The following is a 13,403-nucleotide window of genomic DNA, read 5'->3' on the forward strand; positions in this document are numbered from 1 at the left end:
CCGCCTGCACATCGACTCCAACTTCCAAAATAGTGTTAGCTGTGGGAGGAACGAGAGTCTCCAGAGGGCTGTAATTAAATAGGCCATCAGATGTTCAGTGGAGCGGTTTCATGCACACACACACACACACACACACACACACACACACACACACACACACACACACACACACACACACACACACACACACACACACACACACACACACGCGCACATGCACACACACACACACACACACACACTCCCAGAACAACATCTTAGTAATGCAGTCGTTTGCCTTCAGAGCAGTGTGACAGGAGCCTTCAGAATATGCACAAACACGCACAGACAGCAAATGTCAGGCTGCCCTATTTCACTGTCACTTAAACAAATGGATGCAGGAGAGTGTTAGATAGCAGATAGCAAGACCCTACTGTTGAGGATGAAAGAATGACATATTTAATTCTGTGGTTTCCACCACTTGCACACCCAGGTGTAAAACCACCTTCTCTCCTTCTCTGCTCATATCTGATGTAGAAGTCTCTCCTGAATAAAGAAGGATGAGGGGTTGGAGCCTCAGGGGCAGATTTGCATATGTTTGCCCCTGTATCTTTTCTTCAGTTGTTTTAATCTGCTCTCTCCGTTTGTCATTGTGTGTTATGTCCAACAAAAGGAGGCTGTGTATTAGTAGCGAAATTTGAGGCAGGACACAGGAAAGACGCTGTGTCCTGACCATCACAGCTCAAACACACCAGGCACAATAGGCTATTTTTACACAAGAACATTGCTTAGTGGGTTTTTTCATGTCTTGAAATAAACATGTGAGTTGCTGATTTTTCTAACTAGCCAAAAAAGGACCATTATGCCTGATGGGATGCTGCTAACTTTAGTTTTTGATTAAGAAACATCCATACTAAATCTTAAAAACTTAAAACTAAAATGAGAATGAAAATAAAACTAAAAACTAAAAGTAATCTCTCATATTTTGAAAAATACAGTCTGTGGCCTCCAAATAGTAAAGTAGGAATGCTTTCAAATATTTTTAGTTGAGCCTTTAGTTCCCTCTTTAGTCTGAGTATGTATCTCAGTTTGAAATTATGCTAAAACTTTACACTTTCATGATTAATATCAGTAATTTACTGAAACTGCCCCAAACATGATCAGCGTACTGAAACTAAAATACTGAGAGTAAGCTTAAGATGTGGGAGCTGTTTCCGGCACATTATGTTAAAAGCAAAACTATTTTTGTGCAAATATGTCAATAATACCTTTAAAAGACTTAGCTCCAAGCTTTGAAATGGAAACAGTCCTAAAGGATTGTCCTTGTTACAAGTGTTACTCACACATGCACGCACGCTTGAAAACACAAAACCTGGCACATGATTTTCAGTGCACAGCTTGGGCCTAATCTTAATCACATGAGCAGGGACACAAAATATTATATTTTTCTTGTCTTGTTTCTGTTTGTTTTGTGCTGCAGAAAAAATCTATATCTTTCTCCACCTCCTGGCGTGTTTTCTGTCCTTCTGTCTAGCTTACATCCTTTGACCTCTTTGTTTACCTCATCTCCCTCCCCGACTCTTTTTCAGAGAGGAGAAGAGTGAGCAGCTTTTGGACACCAGGCAGGAGCTCGAGAACATGGAAGTGGAGTTCAAGAGGCTTCAGCAAGAGGTGCACAGAACACACAAACATTCATATTACTTCATCTACCCATCACCTGCTACTCCCTCCTCTTTCTAAGTACATTGTGTCTGCAGCGCTGCTAGGCTTTAATCTGCTATCTAGTGACTGAGCTCATTAGAGGCTATTAGAGATATCTTTAGCCTAGCAAGAGCCTCACATGGCCTTTGATTTGGAGTAGGCAGCAGGCTGGCTAACAAACTCCATGCTGTAAATAAGGTGGATAAGTTCAGAGCATGGAGGACGTCGTGTGTGTGTGTGTGTTTGTGTGTGTGTGTGTATGTCTTAATTGATTGTGTGAATAGTTTGTTCTGCTCTTTATCTCTTTATGCAACAGACAAGATTTAAACTGTTATTCACTAGTCCTATAAGACTAGAGTCCACTGACCTGTAAAAACATCTGCAGTTGCTATCTGTAGTCTGTTTACATCTTTGTTCATGTGATTCCTTATCATGTCCACATATCCATGCTCAATATTTGGCTGTCAACTCCCGCAGAGCTACCAGTTGCTGTCAGACGCTCGGTCAGCCCGCGCCTACCGTGACGAGCTGGATGCACTCAGAGAAAAAGCGATCCGAGTCGACAAACTGGAGAGCGAGCTGAGCCGATACAAGGAGAAACTTCACGACATCGAGTTTTACAAAGCCAGAGTAGAGGTACACACCTGCACACCGATAGCGTAACTTCAAGCCAAGAAGAAAAGTGTTTAAGGGACCCCCCTGGGATACCTTAGCTTCATGTCACTGACATTTAAGGATCTGGCTATTGCTTGAAGCATAAACAAGTGTGACCAATTTCAGAGACCCGAGCGACTGTCCATATTGAGTAATATCAATATTAAAAGGAATAATGCAAGCTTTCTAAGAGTTCATCTCCAAAAAAAGTTGTTGTTTAACTTGTTGATGTGGTGGTTTCTGTAGGAGCTAAAGGAGGACAATCAGGTCATGATGGAGACTAAGAACATGTTAGAGGAGCAGCTGGATGCTACCCGGACCCGTTCCGACAAACTGCACCTTCTGGAGAAAGAGAGTCTGCAGCTCAAATCCAAGATCCATGACCTGGAGATGGTGAGATGATGGGTTTATAGAAAGCGTGATGAGTGTTAGAGCAGGACAAGAGCCAGGTTCAGCAGTAGAGCAGTTGTGTATTCAGCATTTGCTTATCTCAAAACACTCTATCTCTCTCTCTCTCTCCTTTTTCTTTCTCTCTCTCTCTCATCTTCAGGAGCGGGACATGGACCGTAAGCGTATGGAGGAGCTGTTGGAGGAGAACCTTGTGCTTGAGATGGCCCAGAAACAGAGCATGGACGAGTCCCTGCACTTGGGCTGGGAGCTGGAGCAACTATCCAAGACGCCAGACCTGGCGGAAGGTAAGAAGATAGAGCCAAGACTCTCTATAAAACCAGAGAACAAAAGTTTCTCATGTTGCCTGAAAGTTAAACAGAACAAAGAGGAGTGTTAAGGACAGCAAAGAATATGAAATGGGGTTAAAGCTGACAGTCACCTTAGTTGACCAGGTTTAAGCCTTCAGACGGCCAATAGATCAGGCTTTGCTCATTGGCTCTTTGCCCTGGCATCTTCCCCGAGACCCTTCTGCATTTGCCAGCCTCCACTGGGTTTTACTTCCACTTGGTTAATACCTGTAATTAATATTCAGTGGCTCTTGGAGGATAATCTGTGTTTGGATTATAAAAGCTGTTAAGAGGTTTAACTAGCCAGGGATCTGGATAAAGTCTTTGTGTTGTGTGTTTGTTAAAATGGCACATTAAAAGCTTTATGACCTGTGAAGTTAGACCTTGGGGCTTTTTATTTATTAAGGTAATTACTTGGACCAAAAATCTAAAAAATAAATGTTCACTGATTTGTTAGTATGTCTTACGGGTATAATATGTAGAAAGTATTTCTTACAGTTAGTAAGTACTAACACAGTATTCAGTAGTCAGTAATGTTTTTTTAATCATAAATGTCAGATCCACATTTTCATGCTCTCATTGACTCAGCCCCTCAGAAGTCTCTGGGCGAGGAGGTGAATGAGCTGACCTCGAGTCGCCTGTTGAAGCTGGAGAAAGACAACCAGACTCTGCTGAAGACTGTGGAGGAACTCAGAGGAGCAGCGAGTCAGGACACTGTGACAAAACTGGCCAAAGTCAGCCAGGAAAACCAGAGACTGAGCCAGAAGGTGAGCAATGGACTGTGTTTTTTCTGTGGTTTGGTAAGGGTTAGGTTGTATAAGTATTGTCCTGTTTTTTAATGTATATCTGATGACTCAATGGCAAAATGACACCCTCAGATAAACTCTTCTAACTTTTCATCATTTCTTAAACACTTAACCAACAGTTAACTATGAATGTTTCAACACTATCACAGACAATCTCCGATCAGTGTGACACAATCCAAAACCTTTCTTCCGGTGCTATTCTTTGAGGGGTACCTCAGGGCTCTATTCTTGGTCCAATCCTCTTTCTAATTTACATCAATGATCTCCCATATTCTTCCTAAAAATATGCTACCAAAACTCATTGCAGATGATACAAATGTAGGCTTAAACCCATTTTCATATAGTAATAAAAAAATCTGACTGTAATTAGCCATCTTAGTTATTTTTTATTTCACTTTGCAGCCTTGGTTGGAATTGCAGATTTATTTTTTCTTCCTCTTATCAGGGTCACCACAAAGATTAGCATATTGGACCATCACTCCTCTATAATACATCACCCTAACACTTGGCTACAGGCCTTTTCGCACAGCAACAGTGCTAAATAAAAAAGAGAGAGAAGGAGAGAGTATAAAGAGAGGGGTGGATATGAGGATAAAGGCAAAGCTGTAAATCCAGACAGCCCTGCATTGCCTTTTCTTGTCCAGTCTTAGACACCCGAACGCCCCTTGCTAAGAAGTCTCTCAGCTATTTTCAGAAACATAAGCCTCTCTCTGTGCCCTCTGAATAAAAACCATGGAATTGTGATTTTCTCTCACAAAGGGAAAATCCAGAGAGAGAAATTTATTTCTTGAGGTCTAGAGCAAAACACATTAAAAAGTGAATGCAGCTCCAGTTGTGACACAATGAGGTGATGTATTATGTCTTCGTATCATGGACTAATAATTGCACCGGCTTCTTGGTGACTGGGAATTGAGCCATTACTGAGCCACCATCAGTGTTTGTTGTGAACACCAACCAAAACAATCAAGAAAGTCTCTTATTAAAATGTTAATTCAATCGTTGTTTGCAGTTGGAGCAGCTGGGGAATGAACTGACGACAGACAGAGATTCACTCCGCAGCGCCGAGTCACTCAGTACTGACCTGATGAAGGAGAAGGCTTTACTGGAGAAAACTCTGGAAACACTCAGAGAAAACTCTGAAAGACAGGTACACACACACACACACACACACACACACACACACACACACACACACACACACACACACACACACACACACACACACACACACACACACACACACACACACACACACACACACACACACACACACACACACACACAATGATTTAAAATGAGAAGGTTTTTCCCAAAATTACTTCACTCATGTTTCATTTTTGCCACGAGTAGAACATATGTAGGTGTATTATTGACTGATTAGGATAGGTGTGTTCAAGATGGCTAATCAATCTAATTTGTTATAGAGACTTGACTTTTCAGAGAACGACTAACACCTCATCAAGCATTTGCATGCTTTAAAATATAGTTAACGCTGCAGTCTATATACCGGACAAGGATATGGTCGGATACACCACAATCTTTCAGACAAACAGGGCTTTGAGACTGTGCGTCATACACACTGCTCTCTCTACAAAACCATCATTGATTCTCGTTCCAGGAAGCTCCAAGAAAATGACTAAGCAGTGTAATTTAGTAAATTCTATGCAGAGTTTTCTTGAGAGCAATCTTTGTGCAATTGATTTGCATTTGGCTCGAAAAACTATTAGGTGGAACTGCCACTGTGTTTTATTGACGACAGCGATTTCCAGCACTCTGTGGCCCAGATGCAGTCGCTCGTTGTGTGTCTGCAGGGACTTTGTAGCTGTTAGACCCAAATCTGACACCTTTGATTAGTTTAACTATCTGATTTGTAAAATCCGGCTTTGATGGAGCAGAGAAAACACGACACACTGCACTCACAGATTAATGGGGCCAACGTTAGCCTGTTGGTTGTAAACATAATGAGATGTAATTAATGCAGTGCCGTTCCAAATTACATAATATTCAATTTAACTGTTTTGTAGGATCCTGTATAGGCTGTTTTGTGTTTTTACATTTATATTCTGATTTCTGATAGTTTAGTTTTCTACCTATTAAACTAAATTACAAAATTCCTCGTACAACTGGTGTCATTACAGAAATCCTTTTAAATAAAGTCACAGAGGGCCTTCTGAAACATGTGAATCTTAAACGTTTTTCACTTACTTTCACTTTAAACATGATGTCATTAACACTCTGATGTCTGTTCTCCAGATGAAGGGTCTGGAGCAGGAGAACAAGCACCTGAGCCAGACGGTGTCATCTCTGCGTCAGCGTTGCCAGGTTGGCGCTGAGGCCCGGGTCAAGGATGTGGAGAAAGAGAATCGCGTTCTCCATGAGTCCATCTGCGAGACAACCGCAAAACTCAATAAGATGGAGTTTGAAAGGAAACAACTACGTGAGTAACAGTTTAACAGTTTTTGCAGTTCATTGGACTCAGTATTTTGAGAGCTTCCTTTTCTATACATCAAACTCCTTGTTTTTTAACAATATTCTGGTTGTTTGTTCTTTTTTATGCAGGTAAGGAGCTTGAAGTGGTGAAGGAGAAAGGGGAGAGAGCGGAAGAGTTGGAGATTCAGATGCAGAAGCTAGAAAGGGAAAATGAGAGTCTACAGAAGAGAGTTGCCAGCCTTGGAATCACCTGTGAAAAGGTTTGGTGCATTTTGTTTTTTTATCCTGGTTCGTGTTTTGAGATGTCAGTGTGTCTGTATCGTCAGTCATTGTCAGATTGCCCACATGGTTTAACATCTGTTGTTTAATGTTAGTTATTCTCCAGATAATTTAAATAAATGTAGCTAATACTTTTAACATGAGAACTTTATGTTTGCATTTGGCTCTTGTGCATTTGTAAACCACTATTAACAGTTGAACTTTAATTTAAATAGCTTCCCAGAATGTCAATAATTACCAGCCTGTGCAGCTAGGATTGACACTTTGCATTAGCATCCCTGTCAGGTGTAATCTATCCATAGTTAAGATCTTGCACATTTGAGGGTTTTTTAATGCACTGTAGGCTATGATCTCACTTAGATCAATAACTCATTCCCTGCAGCAAAGAAAATAATCTTCTACAAGTTGGGTTCCTGTTTTTGACATATGTGGTCTTTTGTCTCTCTGTCTCATTCACTCATTATGTTCCTCCTGTACTGTATAGTGAAAATTCAAAATTGTGTATGACTGTAAAATTGCTGCTATTACACAGCACCACCAGGACCAGCTTGGTGTTATCAGACAAACACTTAACTCATCACGTCCAGTCATCACTTCTGTGTGTGTGTTTGTGTAGGTTTCGTCTTTAGAGAAGGAGAACACTGACCTAGAGGCAGAGGGCCGTCGTCTGAAGAAGAAGCTGGATACTCTGAAGAACATGGCCTTCCAGCTGGAGGCTCTGGAAAAGGAAAATTCGCAGCTGGAGCATGAGAACCTGGAGCTTCGGCGCTCGGCTGAGAGTCTCCGGTCAGCGGGGGCTAAGGCCGCCCAGCTGGAAGCAGAGAACAGAGAGCTGGAGAGCGAGCGGAGTCAGATGAAGCGCAGCCTAGAACTGCTTAAAGCCTCGTCCAAAAAGACGGAAAGATTAGAGGTAAGACTTCTGCACTGCCAGTCATTCGGCAAGGGAGCAGTGAGACACAGCTAAGATGCAACCATGTGCAGCAAGAGGCTTTCTTTTAGAAATAAAAAGCTAACTGCTGCTAGTTATAGTGTTTAATCAGCACCAGTGGTGCTTACACTGCCAGATCCCTAACTGAGACAACTAATGCTACACTTAAGGTTATGCAAAATAGATTTAGAGGTAAAGGCACTTTGCATAACACATTTTTGTGATTTTTGGCACTATCGAATATTTTTACAGGTAAGTTACAGGGGATCTGTCATATAATGGCATCAGGGAACAGTGCAACTAGTTCATGGATGCTTTTTATATCCTAATCTGGCCTTTCCTCTCCCAGGTGAGTTACCAGGGCCTAGATACAGAGAACCAGCGCCTGCAGAAGGCTCTAGAAAACAGCAGCAAGAAGATTCAACAGTTGGAGGCAGAGCTGCAAGAGGTGGAGACTGAGAATCAAACCCTCCAACGCAACCTGGAGGAGCTCAAGATCTCCAGTAAACGCCTGGAGCAGCTGGAGCAGGAGGTAGGGGAAAAAAACAAAAACATTTTCACATGCATTCATTCAGTAGCAATAATTATGATCTGAAATGTGGGAAATGGCAGCCCGAAAAATACAAACTCAATTTTGAGTCATAGTTAAGAAATTAGAAACCCTTTTTGATTGAGCTCTTCTCTGGAGCAGAACAGGTACTACATCAAGTGGGATAGCTGTGGATGTTTCGATGACACAGCTTTAGTGATTTTTTTTTTGTGGGGTGCACTGATTCTGCCTGACAGAATGAGGTCAATCAGCTGGCCCACATTTGTAGTTGGGGCAGACTGAAAGTAGTGTTTGTGATATACAGCAGTCACAAGAATATAATATGTTAAAATAAACAAAGTGGGGGCAGCCGGTGAAACAGTGGTTCGAGCAGTCGCCCCATGTAAAGAGGCTGAAGGTCCTCAAGGCAGCGGCCGTGGGTTCGACTGCGACCTGCGGTCCTTTTCTGCATTTATCCTCTTCTCTTTCTCACCCCATTTCCTCTCTGTTCTGACTGCCAAGAAATAATCTTAAGAAAAAATAAACAAAGTGTAAATGTGTTTTCTGGCACTTGACCAGAACAGCCACTCATTTAGTTCATTCTGATAAAATTACAGCAGGTTCCCAGCAGAGTTGGATTATCCCAGATTATTTTTCAAAATTGATTTTTAAATTAATCTGTGTCCACTTTTAGCCAAACATGTATTTACAAGGCATTTAGACGAAAACTAAATCAATCAAACGCTCCTGTTATCCCACAGAACAAGACTCTGGAGCAGGAAAGCTCCCAGCTAGAGAAAGACAAGAAGCTTCTGGAGAAGGAGAACAAGCGGCTGAGGCAGCAGGCCGAGATCCGTGACTCTAAACTGGATGACAACAACCAGCGGATCTCCTCCTTGGAGAAAGAGAATCGGACCATGGGCAAGGAGATGATCTTCTTCAGAGACTCCTGCACCAGAGTCAAAGACCTGGAGAGAGAAAACAAGGAGCTGGTCAAACTGGGCAACATCGATAAGAAGACCCTCAATGCACTTAGAGAGGTAAGAATAGAAGTCTATTCTACTAAATTCTGTTTTAGGGGGGTTTAATTTAAATGATCCTGTTGTTGAGTCACAGCTGAAGTGAACACTTCTGATCTGAAGGAGTTGCTCATTGTGTGCCTGTGTGTATTTAGGAGCTTGTGAGTGAGAAGCTGCGGACTCAGCAGATGAATAACGATCTGGAGAAACTGACCCATGAGTTGGAGAAGATTGGACTGAACAAGGAGAGGCTGCTGCATGACGAGGGCTCTGACGACAGGTATGATCTCTCACATACAAGCCATGATGTTCACTTTTGTGTTTCAGCTCTTAAAATGAGAACTCAAAACTGCAACAAGAAAAAAAACTTGGTCAATCATCATGGGTTGATGATTAATGATTAAGTCAAAATAAATCAGCCCTGTGATCGATTTTAGATCAGGTGTTGAGTTCGAATTAATCTGAGTATTTCAGAATCATCCTGTGGGAGATTTATGCGCCAAAATCTCCCCTACCTACTACACTCTTGCCAAGAAGTCCATTAGCCTTGCTGCACTGTGTTTACGATGATAATACATTATCTGTGTTGAGGATTACAAATGTTTGATCACACTTTAGACAGGAGACATGAATACACGCACACCGAGGTAACTTGTGAGTGTATTTGTTTCCAGGTTTAGACTCCTGGAAACCAAACTGGAGTCGACTCTGAAATCATCTTTGGAGATTAAAGAGGAGAAGATCGCTGCCCTAGAGGCCAGACTGCAGGAGTCCTCCAACCTCAACCAGCAACTTCGCCAGGAGCTCAAGACAGTCAGTAGTGCATAGACACACAAATCCAGACCTTTAAACAGAGAAATGCATGTGCAGAGAAACGGTACTCTGGTTGCATGCAGATAATTCGCTCAGCTGCAATACAGAAGACCCATTATCAAAACACATTCCTCTTAAAACGACAACACACCAACCTCTTAGTCCGTCCACTTGAGAACAGCGTGTTCCAAAATCTTCCCCTGCAGTCCAAAACACTAGAAATACCGAAAACACTGAGGGCTTCTCAAGGTCGATACATTATTTATTCATCCTCTCTTCCACTTCTATCAGCAGTTTATCTATTCATGAGGCAGCAGGAGTCTGTGAAAGAGGTGGAGTGGAGGGGAGGATGTCTGTTTTCCTTTAGCGAGGCATATGTGTTTTAAACTTGTTGTGAAGCTGTGAAACTATATGGATCATGTGTAGTCTCCTTTTTATCATTTAGCAATTTTGCAGTCAAGCCTGGAGCAGTATTTCATTTTCAGCCTTTATGGATTTACATTATATTTATGTTGGAGAAATGTATTTTATTTTACTGTAAGAGCACAACAAAACTATGATTTGTGTGTCTCTCTCCAGGTAAAGAAAAACTACGAGGCGCTGCGTCAGAGGGAGGAGGAGGAGAGGATGGTGCAGAGCTCGCCCCCTAGAGGAGCGGAGGACCCGAAGGCTGTCAATAAATGGGAGAAAGAGAGTCATGAAGCCACCAGAGAGCTGCTGAAAGTCAAAGACAGACTCATTGAGGTGGAGAGGAATGTAAGTTGCACAATTTCAGGATGGCTTATGTGATTTTTCCAAGATGAATGGCGAACATGTTTACTTTTCTCTGAACGTATTCCTGTGCATCTGATATATTATGTGCATGTTTTTCCAAGAATGCCACTCTGCAGGCTGAGAAGGCGGCCCTGAGGAGCCAGCTCAAACAACTGGAAACTCAAAGCTCCAACCTGCAGGCTCAGATAGTGGCCGTGCAGAGACAGACCGCTTCTTTACAGGAGAACAATACGACACTACAGACACAGAACGCCAAGCTGCAGGTAATCCCCTCCACATCCTACACAATACAGTGTCCAGTAGGCAGTGTTTGACTGACAGAGGAATGCATTACACATACTGATAACAGTATGCAGTAGTGTACAACTGAAATCTAACAAAGTCAAGCAGGTAACTTTGTCTCTCACTAAAATAAATGAACATGAGTAGACTGCAACAAGTTTATATTAATGTTATTATAACCTGCCTCACACTCACAAGAAACTATGAACTATAATCTATGGTAGACACACGCTTCATTTATTTCACTGCAAAGGACCTGGTAACCCTTTGAAGTGCATTCAATCTGAACAAACAATCTCACCTTAAGGTCCCTTTATTGTCTGTATTGTATTGTAGATGTTTACATTGCTGAACTCCTGATAACTTTAAGGAGTTATTGCCTATGTTAGCTTTAACACTGAGGCTCTGAGGTAATGCTTGGCTTTGGAAATAGCTGTTGTCAAAACAATCTCACCTCAAGATGAGGTGTTTTTCTGTTTTCCCCATTTAAAATGTAAGAGTTAGGCTCATATCAGTGTCATTTTTGCAAGTATGTTTAGATACACTCTATCCTTGGATACATACATGCATGTTTAATAAATATCTGATTTTAGTAGGGTCGTGATTGGTAATAGCAATAGCGTAAAATCTTCCTGAAATATTCTGTAACATTGTATTCAATAAGAAACAACTTAGACTATTCTACATTTTAAATGCACAATACAAAGCTATCCAGCCTTCTTTCAACATTGCTCTGTTTGTACAGTTGCCTTACCGGGCTGCTTAGTTTCCTGGTATGGATTTAGATTTGCGCTGCCTGTTTGGCAGCAATTCAAACCCTGCTTATGGGCGACAGGATTTACACTGACCATACAGTAGCTTCTAGCTGTTTCTGTGGGTGTTGGCGTATGTCTCTTGATGTGTGTGTGGGCCGTGTGTATGTGAGAGCAGGTGTGTGTGTTTACTGGAGGTAAAAGGCTGTCTCTGTTTAAAGGTACAGAAAATGTGTCAGCACCTGGGCAGAATGTGTATGTGTCAGAGTGCGATTACACAACTAGTCATGATTGAAGAGGGATCTGAGACGGGGAAACCGCTTTTGCCACAAAGGAAACATGAAAAGAAACCGTTTTCCTGCTGGTGTTCTGTAGATGGTGCTTACAGCAAAGAGGGAGGACAAACCGAGCAGAGACACAGTGCCCCCTGTAGACGGAAACAGCTACTACCTTTACTAACTTTACATTTATGTCCTTTGATGTGAGCTGGGTACTCCTCGCAGATCACAGCAAAAATATCGTTTGATAAGTGTAGACGGACGACAAAATGTTTCTCTCAGATCTCACACTCCCTGCTCAATGTTTCCTTCCTCCACTTTCCTCGTCTTCCCATCTTCTTCACTTCCATCTCCTCTCCCCAATACTCTCATTAGCCATTCATTGTTTCACATCCATCCCTCCTTTCTTCTCTCCTTCCACATCCCCCCTAATTTATCTCTCTCTTGTCTTCGATGCCCTGTCCTTTAAGGTGGAAAACTCCACCCTGAGCTCAAAGAGTGGAGCCCTCATGGCGCAGAACGCCCAGCTGCAGAGCCAGCAGAGCAGCGTCGAGGGTGAGCGCGAGGGAGCGCTGAAAGAGAAAGAGGAGGTGAGGTCCACCTACGAGCTGCTCCTCCGCGATCACGAGAAGCTGGCGGCACTCCACGAGAGGCAGGCGGCCGAGTTTGAAGCCCTGATCGGAAAGCACGGGGGCCTGAAGAGCTCCCACAAGAGCCTGGAGCAGCAGCACAGGGACCTGGAGGACAAGTAAGACTGGATTAAGGAGCAAAGGATGTGCACATGCTGTTTGATTACAGTTTGAGCCTCACTCATGACTTTATGCACTACTTTTGTACATTGTTGTATGTGTGTGTGTGTTCAGGTACAAGCAGCTCATGCAGAGGAAAGGAGAGCTGGAGGAACTGGAGAAAGCTCTGAAGGAGCAGCAGGACAAAATGACGCTGGAGAATCAAACGCATGAAGCCACAGCTCACCAGTACAAAATGCTTAAAGAAGACAATGATAGGTCGGATCAACCAGCATCAATCAGTTTTATTTTAAACACTTTGCAAAACGTATGAATAACAAAGTGACTCATCCTGCTGAACTGGATATTTTCCTTAGATTAACTTAATCTTTCTATGAATTTAGACATGTGAATTTTACATGCATACGTGTCTGCATATTGAGTTATCCCTCTGCCCTCTCCTCAGGCTGAATAATACCTACCGTCAGCTGGTGAAGGACAACGAGAACCTCCAGCTGGACCATAAGAACACAAAGACCCAGCTGAACAGCGCCAAGCTGGACCAGACCAAGCTGGAGGCCGAATTCTCTAAACTAAAGGAGCAATACCAGCAGCTGGACATCACCTCCACCAAGCTCACCAACCAGTGTGAGGTGAGGAGACACACATTTATCCTCTCTTTATTTGGGGGTTTCCCCATCAGGTGTTTGTGTG

The 13,403-nt window shown here is 42.6% G+C and overlaps 1 protein-coding gene across 1 annotated transcript in view; it reads left to right on the top strand.

Moving 5' to 3' along the window:
* Positions 1–13,403, top strand: part of ccdc88ab (coiled-coil domain containing 88Ab) — a 64,792-nt gene that overhangs the window by 38,467 nt on the left and 12,922 nt on the right. The window contains exons 9-26 of the mRNA XM_083923089.1: positions 1,569–1,650; positions 2,158–2,316; positions 2,581–2,727; positions 2,885–3,029; positions 3,660–3,838; positions 4,887–5,024; positions 6,131–6,314; positions 6,437–6,567; positions 7,203–7,496; positions 7,864–8,046; positions 8,805–9,083; positions 9,218–9,342; positions 9,737–9,875; positions 10,455–10,631; positions 10,751–10,912; positions 12,432–12,709; positions 12,825–12,968; positions 13,156–13,342. Of these exons, the coding sequence (XP_083779215.1) occupies positions 1,569–1,650; positions 2,158–2,316; positions 2,581–2,727; positions 2,885–3,029; positions 3,660–3,838; positions 4,887–5,024; positions 6,131–6,314; positions 6,437–6,567; positions 7,203–7,496; positions 7,864–8,046; positions 8,805–9,083; positions 9,218–9,342; positions 9,737–9,875; positions 10,455–10,631; positions 10,751–10,912; positions 12,432–12,709; positions 12,825–12,968; positions 13,156–13,342 (3,133 nt within the window). The remainder of the gene's footprint in view (positions 1–1,568; positions 1,651–2,157; positions 2,317–2,580; positions 2,728–2,884; positions 3,030–3,659; positions 3,839–4,886; positions 5,025–6,130; positions 6,315–6,436; positions 6,568–7,202; positions 7,497–7,863; positions 8,047–8,804; positions 9,084–9,217; positions 9,343–9,736; positions 9,876–10,454; positions 10,632–10,750; positions 10,913–12,431; positions 12,710–12,824; positions 12,969–13,155; positions 13,343–13,403) is intronic.

Source organism: Echiichthys vipera (genome assembly GCF_963691815.1).
Source record: "Echiichthys vipera genome assembly, chromosome: 11".
NCBI classification, from domain to species: domain Eukaryota; kingdom Metazoa; phylum Chordata; class Actinopteri; order Perciformes; family Trachinidae; genus Echiichthys; species Echiichthys vipera.